The following is a 17,771-nucleotide window of genomic DNA, read 5'->3' on the forward strand; positions in this document are numbered from 1 at the left end:
GTTTGCATACATTACCAGAATAAGCTTAAAACTTTGTGTAGGACAGTAAGCAGCAAGTCTCACACCTTAAGCATGAAGACAGTCTTCAACTATTACTGGAAATGTTTTTGTAATTAACTGCTCAGACAGATATAAAAGTTTCTTTGGCAAACAAGTGGGAATGAAGGGGAACACATTCATCAGCGAACAACAGGCCTACAACAGGACCCTGAACTCTGCAAGAGCTCAAGGTCACGAACAACAGATCTGAAATAAAGCAAGACCTGGAAGTCGGCCAGAGAAAAGAAAAAATGCTTTCTTCACTTTGTCAAAACATTCATTTGAAGAATCCAAAGAGCTGGAAAAATCAAAAACAAGTGCTTCGTTATCCTGAAGTAAGGAATGAAAAACATGAGGGAGCAGGTGGGCATGTCTCTGCACTTTGTTTTGTTGGATATTTTTCCTTCTAAAGGGTAGATGATGGTTTCATTCTCACCACACAGGCGACAGGTAATGGAGGATCAGTGCCTCCAATTATTCCGGATTTTATTTACTGCCCTGGAAAAACAAAACTTAGATTCCGTCTTTGGAATATTTTTGTTAGTTTTACTGTCAGTAATTTAAAAAAGTGAAATATCAGGACTTGGTAACCTAAACAGTAGGTATTATAAATAAGACTATGGTTGTAATTATTAGCTAGTCCACGGGCCCCTGAGAACGTTAAGCTTCATTTAAATGCAACTATTATGAGTTTCACTACAATTATTCTGTACTAAATCTTTAAACAGAGTAAGGATCAATTTTACAAAACAGAAACAAACTCTGGAGTTTATAGTTACTGTATTGGAAGCAAAGCAATCTGACTTCATGGAGATGTGGGAGGAGAGTTGGAGCTCACGTCAAGACTGAATGAAATGTCTTCGGTCCAGCATAGTGTTCATTAAAGCCTTCAAAACCCTTTGCTTGAATCTTAATGCAGATCGTTGACAACTTTTCTACCGTCAGTCAGTGGGACGGTCACGACACATCAACAAAAAGCCCGGTATTCTTTGACTTTATTTTTTGTGGGAATTCATGTATTTCTTGCATTTTTTATGTATAAATGTACAGATGTTGAAAAGAGAAATGAACTTCTGGCCGTTTGCTTTTAGATGAATTAAGTTTTACCCAAGCAAGATGGTGAGAAAATCCAAAATATTCAGACTTTTTACAAAAGTCATAAAAATAGATAAATTCCTGCAGTTTACCTTTATAATCATATAATCGACTTCCCTCGGCTGCTGTTTTTGTCCTTTCTGTTGTCACCTTGATGAGAACAAGATTGAACTGATTTTCACATCCAGCTGTGAACAAACACTGCTGAGGGTGACCATTTGTTGGTCCTCAGGTTAAATATGAAGCAAATATCAGCCTCCAGAAGGCGATTTATGAAAACATGTCCCAGCTTTGGGTTCTGCGTAAAATGTGACACTTTTTAAAATAAAAGAAGCTTTTTTAAACCCCCCAGCCTTCAGTCTGGACTGAGACGATAGCGATCACGTCTGACCCTGTCACAGTCACTCCCTTGTTTTTCATCTCAGGATTGTTAACAAATTACTTCCTGCCAAACTATGACAAATATCAGCTGAAATGTTTAGAAAAGGAAATGCTGCTGCGAGTTTTGGAGATGGAAAGTCACTGATTTGTGTTTTCTGGACATCAGCATCGGCTCCTCCTGCGAATTTGACCTCTGGTTTCCTGAAACTTGAACATTATCAGTGAGTGTGTGCTGGGCTCGACCATTCATCACACTTTGATCATCTCAGCTGCAGAAAGATCTGAGCGGGTTGGAAAGAAGCCAGGACCAATGATTTACAGGAGCCCTCTGAGCTCTTAAGTTTAGATAAGTTAAACTCAACTCAAACAAAGACAGATTAGACGGTACCAAACCATCTTTTTTTTTTAAGAAATGACCATATTTGGTCAATTTTGGGTTTGTGTATTGCAGGTTGGTTGTAGATAAAATAGCGAATTAGGCAAGTCCTTCTTCATTCTTATGAGTTTTGGTCAGTTAGCGGTTTAAAAATCAAAATTAAAAGTTGGGTGGCATTGGTGGAGCAGTTGGTAGACCTGCTTCCTTGCAGCAACAGGGTCCTGGGTTCGAATCCCAGCCTGTGATCTTTCCGCATGGAGTTGGGGGATGTTCTTCCCAGGCATGCGTGGGTTCTCTTTGGGTACTCTGGCTTCCTCCCACATTGCAAAAACAGGTTAACTGGTCTCTCTAAACTGGCCACAGATGTGAGTGTGTGTTCCTGGTTGTTGGTCCTGAGTGTCTCTGTGTTGTTGTGTGATGGACTGGAGACCTGTCCAGACGAACACAGTCTCATGCTCAATGACTGCTGGAGATATGCAACAATTACCACGTGATGACCTTTAACCTTTAACTTGCTAACTGAGGCCTGTAGAGTCTGAGAAGGAGCTCTTGGGTCATTTCTGAGCTTCACACTCTGACCTCTAATAATAAGCAAATCAGAATAATGATGGGCTTCTAAAAAAAGGTTCAAACATGTTGATGCTGTGGGACAATTAATTTAATCCTGCTACATTTTATCATCATAATTTAAACATTTCTGAATCCAGTCTAAATTCTATCATCTGTTAATTTCTCTCCACTGATTACTAGGAGCACATTTGTCTCTGTCGTCTCGTTGCTCAGAGTCGCTCTCAGCAGCGAGCTGGATCACTCTGAAGCTCGGAGTCCTTGGCAGGAATATTTATAGGAGGTCTCTGAGAGGACTGAGAATCTTTAGGAATACGGGTCCAGATCATGTCCTAATATCTGATACCCTAAACATGGGTGTACTTTCTTTTCCCATCACAGCGGGTTGTGGAGAACATTCTGTGATCCTTTTGTCACAGAAACTTGGATAGAAGATGTTACAGCATGAGGCTTGGCGTATCATTTCAGATCAGTTGAGTTATTTTGTTTCTGACCCCTCATTCAGCAGAACCCGTCTGCCCTGCACTCCTGGCATTTCCTGTGAGTAAAACAAAGTGGGCAAAGCTGGCAACAAGAAGCCATTTCACTAATGTATACCAGATGAAGGGTGTGTGCTGAGGTGTGTATGAGCGAGACAGCTAAATGGAAACTATATGTTCATACACACTGAGCACTCAGCTTTCCCTGTGTTCCCCCGTCTTTCTCTCAGCGTCCTGCTTGTGTTCCTGCTTTTTAACAGGACGATGATTCATCCAGAGCTCTTTATTTTTAGACCCGGGACAATCTCCAAGACGCAGAAACTCATCCAATGTAAACATCTACTGGTACATTGAGCACTTGTTTAGACATTCCTAACATTTTCCTTTCTCCCCTTGAACCATAAACTCCCCAAAGACCACCTCCCTCTACATCTACATGTCTGCATCTACAATCCCTAAAAGGAAGCGGACGCCTGAGCTGCTAAAACAGCAGCTCCAACATAAGAAACCATGAAATAATTAAACCTAATATCAGCTTTTAAACAAGAAATTTGCTACCCTTTGGAGTTTGAAGGTGTGAACTGGTGAACATTGTTCTAGTGCTTACCTTGGCTTCACATTTCTTGTGGCATCCTATTCGGCACACTGGAAAAAACAGAAAGAGAAAGAAAATTACCTCCACACTTCAAGAAACATCTCACCTACATTGTGCAGACTGACGGGTGAAGCAGGATCAATGACACCGAGGGGCTGTTAAGGTGGCATGAAAAGGGTCCAAACAGTTCTACGGTGTTTGTTCTGTGGTCAAAGTCAGCTGGAACAGCCTGACATCTCAAAGGCTCCATTCTCTGCTCTGAAGAAGGAACCAGAACCTATTAACACGAGGCGAGCTCTGACGCATGAACATCTGCACCATCAAGCTGACTTCATCACACCCTAAGAGCTGACGGTTTAAAACACGAAGAAACTGATGAAAACACAAGTGCTCATAAGGTTCTTGGTTCTCAACCAGAAAATCCTGCTTTCGGGTCTCTGCTGGGGGACCAGGTGTCCTACTTTCTGCAGGACTTCTCAGCCTTTTAGCCTCTTCCTTCTCATCCCAGATATTTTGAAACATTCTTCTGCATTTTGATTGGTTTTCAGTCAAAGCTTCCTGACAGATGCCTGCCAATTTTGGGCCAAATGGATCCCAAAAGTGGAATGAGACGAGATGACGAAATGAGAAGATAAATTATTTCCATACGTTTTCCGTCTTTAATGCCGTATTAAACCTGCAGATTCAACTGAAAAACAAACTTATTAAAAACAGGGATCTGGAACTCACGTCCTCGAGTGCCAGTCCTGCATCCTTTGGATGCATACCTGCTCCAACACACCTGAACCAAAAGGCCAAATTACCTCCTTTGCAGAGGCCAGGCCATTTAGTTGGAGCAGTAATGCATCCAAAGGATGAGGGACAGTGGCATTCAAGGACTAGAGTTGCAGAGCCTGTGTTAGAGGGAAAATCAACCAAAAAGAGCTGCCATACCTGGGTTGCATTAATGTTCAGACCTTTAAATATCTTGAAGCACCTTTTGATTCAGGTCTTCTCTGGTAGGAGTCCATCTTTGCCTCGCAAAGGAGCTCCACATCAGACTGAGAGGACATCTCTTGTCCAGCACAAAATCATTGAGGGTCAACCTATTGTAGGTGCCACAGAGGGAGACAGAGACATGTCTCATATTGAAAGTGTTTTGTGCAGAGTTCTTGGCTTTCTATTTATCATAGGGGTGGGAAACTCCAGCCATCGAGTGCCGGCGTCCTGCAACTTTTAGATGTGTCCTTGGTCCAACACGCCTGAATCAAATGGCTGAATTATGTGGTCAAGTTCTCCAGAGTCCTGCTAATCATCTAATCATTTGATTCAGGTGTGTTGAAGCAGGGGACGCGCCCAGGACACGCTGGAGGGATGGCTGGTCTCTCGGCTGGCCTGGAAATGCCTTAGGTTCCCCCTGGAGGAGCTGTCTGGGGAGAGGGACCTCTGGGTGTCTCTGCTGAGTCTGCTGCCCTCGCAACCCGGTCCCGATTAACAAATATCTAACAAATCAAGATTAAATATATTATTTAAATCAATTTAGACTTATTTTCCAGCTGCTTCCACTCTTTCTCTATGTCCCCTCTGTGGACTCCCACTGGGTCTAAGACTAAGGGTCAGCAGACCTGGACCAGCAGCTCAGATCCCATGAAAGACTGAGAACCAAAACACAGCTCTCCGTGCCAAGGTGTCGGCTTTCCAAATAAAAGGGGAACGGTGTGTGCTTTTCCTGGAAGGCTTTACACCTTGGGTAATGAGTTATTATTCCTGAGCCGAGCCGCATTCCTCTGTCCATCTGTAATATCATGGAGTAGCTGATAAATATTCGATATGAAGGTGCACACTGGCTGGTTCTGATGTCAGAGACAACCGTAATCTGCAGGAACAACGCGTCCTTAGAAAGTAAAATCAATACAAGTGCCTAAATGAGAGGTTCTGAGACGGTTCCGGATGAAAACATGCAGATGTTCATATAATTTAGTTTACTGATCAGTTGATAGTAAACTGTTTAACAATAGAACTTCAGGTAAATGAGACAAGCAAAAAAAAAACACTTTGATTTTCGGTGCAGGAATATTGAACTTTTCCTCATTTTGTCACATCAGAACCACAAACTCCAACGTGTTTTATTTTAAATTTATGAGACGGACCAAAACAACGCTGTGCAGGAGACAAGTGGAAGGAAATTAACTGATAGTTTTCACATTTTCTTTTACAATTACAAATTGGGAAACGTGCAGCATGTATTTGTATTCAGTTCCACTGAGTCAGAATTATGTAGAACCACCTCTGGCTGCAGGTCCAGTGGCGGGGCTTTGGGGTTTTGTCTCTTCAAGCTTTGAATTTGAGCTGCAACTAATGATTTTATCAAAGAATCGATGAATAATATGAGAGCAAAAGATGCTTAATAGCAGGTTTTCTGAAGCAGATGAAGTTAACACGAGGCCACTTGAGGAGTTCTGGATAGAGCACATGTACAGACAGAAGGTTTTTCATCTAAAATGCAAAACATGTCATTTTTTACAATTTTGGCCAAATTCCTGCTCTGAGTGGGTTGTTCTTTGAGCAAATGGCATGTTTCTGAGTCTGTATATTTCAGTTAACGATTATTCAATTACTAAATTAGTTGACAAGTTTTTCAATAATTGACGAATCCGATTAATCGTTTCAGCCCTAGTTTGATCATCTACAGAAGGAGGGTTTCTTCTTTCTAAAACAGCTCAAGATCCATCAGATCGGATGGAGAACATCTATTAACATCAGCTTTCATGTCTTGCCACAGATTCTCTGTTCGATTTAAGTCTGGACTTTGACTAGGCCATTCTAACACATGAACATGCTTTGGTCTAAACCATCCCAGAATATCTCTGGCTGGATGTTCAGGGTGGTTCTCCTGCTGGAAGGTGAACCTCCACCTCAGTCTCAGGTTTTCTGCAGCCTCTAACAGCTTTTCTTCCAGGATTGTCCTGGATTTAGCTCCATCCATCTTCCCATCAACTCTGACCAGCTTCCCTGTCTATGCTGAAGAAAAGCATCCCCACAGCATGATGCTGCCACCACCGTGTCTGACTGTAGGGGTGGTGTGTTCACAGTAATGTACAGTGATAGTTTCTACCTCACACAGTGGCTTGAAGCTGGATCTGCACCAGATCTTATTTCAGGGTATTCGAATAAGGAGAGAGTGCTCCCCACAAATCGTTCCTTCTACTTTGTGTGGTTCTTTCACATAAAATCCCGATAAAATACACTGAAGTTTGTGGATGGAACATGATGACACGTGGAAAAGTTTAAGTGGTGTGAATACTTTAGCAAGCAAAGCCAAACTGGATTTGTCCTACATTTCAGAACTAAACTGAGAATAAACCAGCTGAAACTGGAGAAAGTGGGAAGCTTCTCCTGAAGCATAATGACATCACGGCCCGTTTGGATTCTATTTCAGAACATGTGGGATGATACATATAAGTGGGGTTAACATTGGACTTTTACTGCTTCCTAATTAGAGGCCTTTGATCGTGGGTGGCACCGTGAAACAGCACAGTGTGAGAGGGTTCCCAGGTCCATCAGCTCCATGAAGACCAAAATAATGAGACATGTTTTACAGAAACGGCTTCAGGAAACCAGGGAGGAAATATGATAATAATAACGGCATTCTGAGCCCAACAGTAACCTTAACTGGTCATTATAGTCAGCATCATTTTACGCAATCATCTAATAAAAGTGATGCATGTCTCTGCAGACAGCTGCTTGACTTTAGAAACCAGCCCTTGGTTATGTTGCTGTCCATCCTTACTTTCTACTCAGAATCACTCAACGAAAAATTTATTCGATTTCAATTATTCTAAATAATTAAACAGGGAGGAAAGAGAAAATATTTCAAACTAAAACATTTTACATTAGATCCTCCAGCTCCCCCCCCATTTCTTATCCAGCTTCATTCTTTCATTAAATTCTCCAAATTGTTCTGATCCGTCTCCTTGATGAGTTCATTTTAACCCTCCGGGTCTCTGGACGTTTTTATTTGATGCTTTGATTTTGTTTTTGTTCCTTTAAGCTTTTGATGGATTTTTAGACTAATCTGCATTTTTGTGTCACTGATTGCAGTTATTTACACATTTAGCACAGAATCACTAGAACCTGGTACTGGAATCCCTTCATAATATCCAGTTTTTTACTCTACATTATTATTTGTACTGTAAATGAACTCATTTGCATACATTTGATGGAAAACTGACTTTTTGATAGCTTTGAGCAAAAATAAAAATTGCTCAGAATAAAAGTTGGTGCCAGTTTCCGAATCTCCCAGGCTTGGATTAACAGAAAAAATTGATTTAAATGGCTAAAAACAGGCATTTAAGAGGCAAAAATCATGTAACTTGATGAATATTTCTGATCTATGGCGAAGACCGAAATTAAAAATGGCCTTCGTAAAAATTTACAAAACGTTTTAATACAAATTATTACGATGATCTGTGAAACAGCATTCTGTTTGTCCCAAGGAACATGGATAAAGCAGAAAATCCTCCCAAAGATCTCCGCACCACCACCTCAACCTTCATCTTCTCTCCAGTTGTTGATGCAAACATCTTAAAGCCAGTCATGTCAGCTGGTGAGGACAGATCATATCGCTCTCAACCAAATGGAAAATCTGGGATGTGGAAACTAAGCAACTAAACTTCAGGCCTTTTTGAGGCTGGACCTTACAGGACCTTGTTCCCCTCCAGAATCATGTTAGAGTCTCTGATAAAGACTTGGATCCAGTAAATGCTTCCATAACAGTTTCTGTTGTTAGCCGGAGCCTTCCCTTTCCCTCCGGCTGTTTTCCTTCAGCCAGGTTTGCTTGCCGTCTGTAGAGTCGACATCTGAGCCTCTTCTGAGGGCTGTTTACAGTCCGTCTGACACGCTCACTGTGATATAAGTCACATGGAACGCTCTGGTGTGTGAAACTGGAGCATATTTGTCCATCTTCCCAATAAGCACCAGAAGTCACGGGTCTCTCCGAGCGGGCCGCTCCCCACTCAGGAGTCTCTGGTAAACATCACTCCAGGGCCACATGGGAGGAAAAGTCAGGACTTCCATATTGGGTGTGAAGAGAGCAGCACTCCGAGCTCGTGTTCGACTTTACCTTCTTAGGAAGTCAGAGCTTTGGAGAGCAAACAGAAGGAGGAGAGAACGTGATGCGAGAATGAGGAGAAGATAAGGAAAGAAGATGTCGGAGAGAAGAGATCTTTGCAGAAGAAGAGTGTTTTAGACACCTGGAGTTGGTCTGAAGGTCATGAAGAAACTTCTTGTAGCTCAGATTGGGTCTTATAAAGGGGTGGGGATGGATTTCCTTCCCTTGTTCTCTTAGAAGGAGCATTTTCTCCCGCGGGGCTGGGCTGGACCACCTCGGACCACCAAACACAATCAGAGGGCAGGGCTCCACAACTTCCTCTTCCTCCCCTCCCACTTTCTCCCGTCCTGCTTCCTCCATTTTCTTTCTACACACACGGTCCAACACGTGAGCACAGACCCATAACAAGGTGTTCTCTGCTGTTCTTTACATTAGGTACTGTGCAAAACTCCTAAACCAGACCTCATTTAGTCTGCTTCCCCTCCAAGCAGAAAGACTGGTACCAAAGAACCTTATAATCCAGTTTCAGATTGGTTCTGTAAATCGCCGGTTAGGTGTCGAACTCTGGTTCATTCCTTAAGTTTAAGAGCCTTTAACGCCTGGATGATTTAATAGAAACTGGACAGAAAACGTCTAAATGAAACAGGTTTTATTGTGACCATTTTAACTTCCTGTTTACAAATTATTGTGAAAGAACTGAAATAAATAAACACTAAGAAGAGCCGAGGTTCCCCCCCCCCCCCCCCCCCCCCACACACAGAATATTGTTTGCATTTCTTTTAAATTGTGTTTTCATAGTTTGTGTTTCTGACACCTACAGTCAAGTGAAAAACTAAGCACACCCCTGATCCAGCAGCTGGTAGAACCTCCTTGAACAGCAAGAACCTTCAGCAGAAGTTTCTGCCTCATGAATTAGTTCCTCACATCGTTATGAAAGGAACTTTGGACCAATCTTCTTCAGAACGTTGTTTCAAGCTATTTAGGTTTGCAGACGTTCCTTTCTTCTCTGAAGGTTTCACCATGGCAATTCAAACAGACTTTGACTAGGCCATTGCAACAACAGGATCCATTTCTTTTTCAGCCATTCTGTTGTAGATCTGCTGCTGTTTGGGATCATTGTTCTGTTGATGACCCAGATTGGACTAAACTTCCGCTGTCGAACAGATGGACTCACATTTGACTCCAGAACTTCTTGGTCCTCCATACAGATTGAGGCCTGTAGAGGAGATGGAGCTCCTGGGTCTTTGGTCATTTCTCTGAGCTTCACGCTCTGACCTTAGGCAGAATCTGCTGGGACGTCCACTCCTGGGGAGACTGGCAGCTGCCTGACATGTTTTCCACTTGGAAATAATCTTCCTCTCTGTAGAATGATGGACTTCAGATAGTTTGGAGATGACCTTATGACCCTTCCCAGGTTGGTGAGCAGAGACAGTTGCCTCTCTAGTCTGTGCTGATGTGTTTCCATCCTGGTGTTAACACACACCTGTATGCTCCATCATAGAGATGTTCAGGCTGATAAGCATCAGTTAATTCATGCATTTAATTAGCAAACCCCCAGGTGCAGCTTTCCCTCTTAAATCCTATGGAAGCAGCAGGGGTTTACGTAGTTTTTTCCCCATGTCTGTATCGTCTTGTCATGAACAATTAAATTATTACGTGGATAAAACACTGAACAGAACAGCAAACACAAGTGATTCAAAGTCCAGACGAGCATGTTTAAGCCCAAGTAGGAAGAGAAATAAACAATTAAAGGATAAACAGCTGAAATTTGCGATCCGTTTCACCATTTCCCACCAGAAACAGAAACTGCACACTGAACCTCCCACATGTTTCCTCACTTTGTCCAGCACCAAGTCTTCTTATGCACTTGCTTCAGTTTCTGTGTACATTGGTATTAATGTCAGTAATTATCGGCACCCCGGCATTTCGATCTGTCATCGGAGTCATACAAGGGTTGTCATCTCCCAGTCCACACGTCCCACCCGGGTCGGATTTCTGCATAAACACCCCACCTTCATCCAGCTGCTGCAGCATTCCCAACATGGAAGATCCCCCAGACAAACCGAGTTAATCCAGAGAGAGGATTCTCATGGAATCACTGCCGAGGATTTGTCATGTGTTTGCATCTTCCTGACAAAACAGACAACTCCTGTTTGCTTACTGTTTCTGTCTGGTCTGCGTGTGTGTCACTGCGGCTGTTGGCTTTGTTTAAACAGCTACTTACACACACACACACACACACACACACACACACCTCATGTTTCAATACAACAAAACTGACAACCTGATTAAACAATCTGCTGAGGAAGGAGGCTGTGGGAAATTTACAGTGAAAAACAGCAATACATGAAGCATGTGTCTCTGCTGCCACCTAGTGGTCTGGATGTGTTCCTCAAACCTGTGACCTTTTAAAGTCAATCTCATGACTTAAAATAAAGTGGTTTATTACAGAAGTGATCAAATCACATATTTCTACAATTAATAAATAAATGCACATGGTAACTGTCAGATGGATGTTTCTGAGCAGGAAATCTAAGGATGAGCTTCAGGAAAATCAGGTGATGTGGAGAAAAGTTACAATAGAAGCATTTTTTAGCAAGTTGAAACCCTTTACTGAGTGACCAAAGAAATGTTCAATTTTACAAAAACATCAAAGGAAGAGCATGGGCAGGTTTACTCCCTGGTGTCCTTGTTCAAACATTTCCTCTTTGTACCAAACTACAGGGTTTGGACGATGAAACTGAAACACCTGGTTTTAGACCACAATAATTTATTAGTATGGTGTAGGGCCTCCTTTTGCGGCCAATACAGCATCAATTCATCTTGGGAATGACATATACAAGTCCTGCACAGTGGTCAGAGGGATTTTAAGCCATTCTTCTTGCAGGATAGTGGCCAGGTCACTACGTGATACTGGTGGAGGAAAACGTTTCCTGACTCGCTCCTCCAAAACACCCCAAAGTGGCTCAATAATATTTAGATCTGGTGACTGTGCAGGCCATGGGAGATGTTCAACTTCACTTTCATGTTCATCAAACCAATCTTTCACCAGTCTTGCTGTGTGTATTGGTGCATTGTCATCCTGATACACGGCACCGCCTTCAGGATACAATGTTTGAACCATTGGATGCACATGGTCCTCAAGAATGGTTCGGTAGTCCTTGGCAGTGACGCGCCCATCTAGCACAAGTATTGGGCCAAGGGAATGCCATGATATGGCAGCCCAAACCATCACTGATCCACCCCCATGCTTCACTCTGGGCATGCAACAGTCTGGGTGGTACGCTTCTTTGGGGCTTCTCCACACCGTAACTCTCCCGGATGTGGGGAAAACAGTAAAGGTGGACTCATCAGAGAACAATACATGTTTCACATTGTCCACAGTTAATCCTGTTGGATGTGGTTTGTCCTTCTTGGTGGTATGCTGACATTACCTTGGATACCGTGGTTCTTGATACATCACAAAGACTTGCTGTCTTGGTCACAGATGCGCCAGCAAGACGTGCACCAACAATTTGTCCTCTTTTGAACTCTGGTATGTCACCCATAATGTTGTTTGCATTTCAATATTTTGAGTAAAACTGTGCTCTTACCCTGCTAATTGAACCTTCACACTCTGCTCTTACTGGTGCAATGTGCAATCAATGAAGACTGGCTACCAGGCTGGTCCAATTTAGCCATGAAACCTCCCACACTAAAATGACAGGTGTTTCAGTTTCATTGTCCAACCTCTGTAAATGGAGGTAAAAAAGTCGTCAATACATAGACAGGACTATGGGAAGGATGGATGGATTCATATTAACAAACAGCAGCTTTAAAAAGGTTGAATTTAAATTCCTGTTCAATGTGCAGCAGACTGGAAACATCTCATTTAAAGAACTAACATAGAACAGTCAGAACAGTTCGACTCATTCTGCTGCAGCCATCTGGGTTCACCCTCACAACATGAAGCAGAACCTGGACTTTCAGCTTCAGATATATGCATCCAGATCTGCTGCACATGTTAAAGGGTTTCAGAACGCTGCTCTGTGTTTTGGTATTTGAGCTAAAGAACAGGAACAGACAGATTTTTGCGGCACTAGAAGCCTTTATTTTTTTCACTTTTCTGACAGTAGGATGACAGGAAAGAGGGCATAGAGAGGGGGAGACATTCAGCAAAGGTCGCCGGGTCCGGGACCCAAACCTGGGACAGCTGCATCAAGGACCTCTGGCCTCTGCACATGTTCTACACCACCAGTGCCACACCCAGGAACAGACAGATTTAAACACAATCACAGCTGCATCGAGTCTTTAACTGAAAGCTTTTTGCTGTTCGGGGAGTTCTTCATGGATTTTGGAGATTTCTTCCTTCCATGCATGTAATGCATATCCATTTGATTGAAGTACTCGTACTCGTCGTCTTCCACTTTATCCGGGACCGGGTCGCGGGGGCAGCAGACTCAGCAGAGATGCCAAGATGTTCCTCTCCCCAGACAACTCCTCCAGCTCCTCCGGGGGGAGCCCAAGGCGTTCCCAGGCCAGCCGAGAGACAACGATTGAAGTAGCTTTCATGAAAATCTCTCTGCTTCCAAACCGATTGTAGACATGAAAACGGTTGAATAGTTCTGGTTGTCCTGAAGGTGTTCTGACCCGCATGTTTCACACATTTCTGCAGCAGCCCGTTAGTGAACCATCAGCTTAAATCAGGTGTGCTGAAGCAGAAACGTGAAGCATGCAGGAAGTGGGTACCGGCGAACTGGACTGGAAAAACAATTTGCAGGTTTCTCTTCCTGAAGTTCAAATAAATCTGGTGGAATCGAAGACCAAAGCCAGAGACGGATCTGGATTCATAACAAAACCCTGCAACCACTCATAAACTGTCTCCTGACCCAGACGAAACATCCCACCTTCTTCCATTAAATAACCCTAAAATAAGGATTATAATACAAAAGGAGGAGAAGAGCCTGGATTTCTACTTGCAGTAGTTTGATGAAAACGTTTCTATTTCATATCATCTCATAAATCTGCGTTGACTAAACTCATTTGAGCTCCTCAGATCAACATGCAGCTGTTATATCTTAAACTATCCAGCAGGTGGCTCCCTTGCTCCTTGAGTTTGATTTGACGTGTTTCCTGTTACTCATAAATCTACAGTATTTACCCTCCATGAGATCCCAGCTGGTTAGTAGAAAGATTCAGAACAACGAAGTGAATCGGTTTTCCTGCCACTGGGTCAGTTTGGTTCCATCATGGACAGTTGGTTTATTACTATCAGACTGGGAGGCAGATCCTGATCATCCTCCTCTGAACAAACCCAGTGGTGATGTTTGTTCATCTCCTCCAAACTGGAGACTCTGGGGGGTTCATTTCCACGTCCATGTTTACTTCCTGGTGTTAACGAAGGTGTTCATGATGTTTAAATCAGTCAGTGACTGGGTTCAGAGTGTTTTCAGGTCACTGGGATCTGCTGGATACCAGCTGCATGAGCTCAGCAGACCCATGACCTTCGCTCTCACACACCTGCTCTTATACAGAAGCTTTGAAGATGCAGGACCAGGGAGAGAAAAAGACATCAGCTCTGAGTCATTGCAGATTTCCCCAGAGCAGCAAATCAGGTTCTGAAAACGTCACAACTGGATCCTACAGAACATCGTACCAGACGCTGGAATCTCTTTAATGGTTTACTTTATGTTTAAAAAGGAACAACAGGTCCATTTGTCCTCGGCTGTCCAGCGCCACAGAGACAAAATATAAAAGCCAGTTCCTGCCTCGGTGCCCGTACACCTCCACATTTTTTAAGTGGAAAAACGTGGTCCAAACCTGCATCAACAAGCGTTGTCAAACTACCCAACGCCTGGTATCCAGAGAGAGGGGGGGTGAGTGCTCCTGTTATTCCAGGATCTTGTGACTGGAGGTTTTTGGTAATCAGAGGTGATGGAGAAGATCACAACATTGAAGACATTCAAGGAAAACCTTCAGCTCCTTCACCAGCTGGCTGGGAGTCAGACAGGAACGTCAGCACCATTTTATTTCTGTTGATCTGGGAAGAAAGCCAGGAAGCAGCTGGACCGGGACAAACGCAACAAAGTCCGGTTGGATCACAGCAGGGGAATGATGGAAACCTACAGCCTCAGAACCATTCTGCAACAGTTTCACAAAGTTCAACCAAACAGACAGAGATTAGGTTCTCTGGTCTACAGAACCAAACATCAAGAAGAGGCAATCCCAGCTATCTCTCTTCCTCACCAGAACTTCATTCAGCCCTTGGTTCAGAATCAGCTTTATTGCCAAGCTTTTGCACACAAACCAGGAATTGACTCCGGTACACTTCCTGCAACGCCACTAAGTGGAAAAGTATTTACTCCCTCACAGTTTAATGTTTCAAACAGAAATTATTATGAGAGACAACCTGAGAAAATACAGAAGGCAGTTTTAAAACGATGATTTCTTTTATTAGCGCAAAAAAAGCTCCAAACCAACCTGGGCCTATGCAAGAAAGTAATTACACCCTTGTCAACTGAGATCAACCACACTTTTTAGTTTGAATTCACCAATAACACCAGGACCTGATTATTGCCTGACCAGCAGACACCAGCAACAAAAGAACCTGTCTGACAGCATGAAGTAGGCTAAAAGATCTCAAACATCATATTTTACAGAAATTCAAGAACAGATGAAAAACAAAGTCACTGACATCAGTCTGGAAAGGGTCACCAAGTCAATTCTAAAACATGGAACAGTGGAGAACCTTCCCAGGAATGGCTGACCTACCAGAATTACTCCAAGAGCTCATCAACGACTGATCCAGGAGGTCAGACAAGAACCCAGAACAACATCTAAAGCTCTGCAGGCCTCACTGCCTCAGTTAAGGTCAGAACGAATCTGGGGGCAAAAATGGCCTCCATGGGAGACTTCCAAGGCCAGAACCACTGCTGACCCAAAAGAACACAAAGGCTCGTCTTACATTTACCAGAAAACATTTTGATGATCCTCAAAACTTCTGGGTTAATTTTCTGTGGAATGATGAGACTAAAGTGAACCTGTCTGGAAGGGGTTTGTCCCGTTACATCTGGAGTCAAACTAACAGCATTTTAGAACCAGAACATTACACCTACAGTCAAGCATGGTGGTGGTAGTGTGCTGGTCTCGGGTTCAGGACCTGGACCACTTGCTGTAATTGATGGAACCATGAATTCTGCTCTTCAGCAGAAGATCCTGAAGGAGAAGGTCCAATCATCAGTTTGTGACCTTAAGCTCAAGCTCACTTTGGTTTTGTAGCAGAACAATGATCCAAAGCACACCAGCAGGTCCAAAAACAATAAAAAACACAATAAATGCTGTGGACTGGCCTAGTCAAAGTTTGTACTTAAATCAGACTTAAAAGGTCTCACTTAAACAGGTTGTTAATGTCGGAAACCTTCCAATGTGTCTAAATCAAATCAATTTTGCAAAGCAGAGTGGGTCAACATTCCTCCCCAGTGATGTTAAAGACTAGAAAAGGTGGAACAACCAATTATTCCTCAGGTCATCTTTGTCTTAATATCTGTTCAATGATCTTAAAATCATTAAATGATCATCGGTTATCTTAAAACTAAAAGATCCTGTAAGGGGGTAAATACTTCACCCGTGAGAACTTCTTTGCCACATGCAAATCACCATAGCAACCAGTAACTCAGCATCTTTTCAGGCAATCGCTGCATCGGTACTTTCAAAATTTCTTCTAAAATGTTGCATTTCCGTCCAGCGCTCCATTCTGAGAACGCCACAGATCTGCCTTGTTTCTAGCTTCAAACAGGAAAAGGACATGGCAGAGGCACTTTGTTGGTTTGTGTCCTCATAAATCTGTCCCCACCACACACAAGCACTAGATTTACCCCGACTAATGGACAAACCCAGATACAGCTGGGGAATATTAAGGGAGTAAATTAAATCAGCGTAAAGCTCAGTGCAAGCTCATCATGGTGCCTTACTTCTCCCATTAATCACTTGATACAGGCCCTGGTGTCCTGCAGTGCATTATGGGAACCGTTTCTGCAGATCCTTTAGCGCAGGCGATTTGATGGGACGGGTTGGCTTTAGTTTTAGAACAGGACTGCCTGGAATGGACCGTCTCTCCTGATCTGTTGAGGTCAGAAACAACATGGCTAGACATAAAGAGGTTACTTTATTACTGACAAATTTATTCTAGTGCTCAGAAACAGAAGGATTTTAGAAGCTGTTCTTTGGATCGATTGCACCAGGGAACCTCAACATGGTTCTGTGAAGCTAGAATAATGTATACTTTATAATGACTGCAGAACCTTAGACCATATCGTCGTTCTGGAAAGACTTTTCTATCATAAAAGAAGCCGTTTTCAAACATGAGCCATCTGTGGAAAAAGAACCCACTGGGGTTTTTAGAGCTGCGTACCTGTGCCGGGCCTGCGTCCGGTTTGGAACAGGACCTGAAAGCCTGCACCCCCCCCCCCCCCCCCACCACCATGCAAATGCGCCAAAACACGCATCCAGTCATTTCCGCAAGGTTTAGTGTCATGCTATCTGTGTGAAAACAGGCATTTCCACAACAGCACGGCGTGCACAGAAGGTCGAGGTCGTACGTTTAGCTTCATTCTGTGTGGAGAACATGGCAGCAACAGCCTTACTGCATGGAAACGGCTGCTGCTGCACAGCTGGGGGAGCTTTCATGCAGGCTTGGACCCACTTTAGGTCAACGTGTGTCCGATTAAACCAACAGACACCTTCAGCTGTTTGTTCATTTTTATCCACATTCTCAATCACCAATGAACTGATAGATATGAAGAACTGAGCAAACACCTCAAACCTCCATCTTCTCATGTTTTCCTTCAGTGAAGCCAGACCTTCCTGTAATCTTTGAAATGTTTCTTGATCAGCAGTTCTCCAGGCTTCCTGGAGGTCTTACGCACTTCCTTTTCTGTGGACTTTGGCTTCTTTATTCAGGTAATTTTCAGTTTTTGTTGCAGACTATGACTAAACATTGTGCAGCTTGTGCTTGGAAATCATGCAAGAGGAGGAGTCAGGTTCAGATGTATTGTCTAAATCATTAAGAAACGGGGACAAAGATCTGATGCATCATTCTTCAGTAGATGATCTCCTGTAGACCACGATTTCAGCCAACAGCTCTTTGGGAATCACCTTGTTAGAGCCAGAATC

At 43.2% G+C, this 17,771-nt stretch overlaps 1 protein-coding gene across 13 annotated transcripts in view; it reads right to left on the reverse strand.

Moving 5' to 3' along the window:
• Positions 1–17,771, reverse strand: part of tns1b (tensin 1b) — a 185,824-nt gene that overhangs the window by 109,357 nt on the left and 58,696 nt on the right. For all 13 annotated transcript variants that reach the window (XM_047370751.1, XM_047370744.1, XM_047370750.1 and 10 more), the window contains exon 3: positions 3,545–3,582. In XM_047370751.1, the coding sequence (XP_047226707.1) occupies positions 3,545–3,582 (38 nt within the window). The remainder of the gene's footprint in view (positions 1–3,544; positions 3,583–17,771) is intronic.

Source organism: Girardinichthys multiradiatus, chromosome 7, assembly GCF_021462225.1.
Source record: "Girardinichthys multiradiatus isolate DD_20200921_A chromosome 7, DD_fGirMul_XY1, whole genome shotgun sequence".
Classification (NCBI taxonomy): domain Eukaryota; kingdom Metazoa; phylum Chordata; class Actinopteri; order Cyprinodontiformes; family Goodeidae; genus Girardinichthys; species Girardinichthys multiradiatus.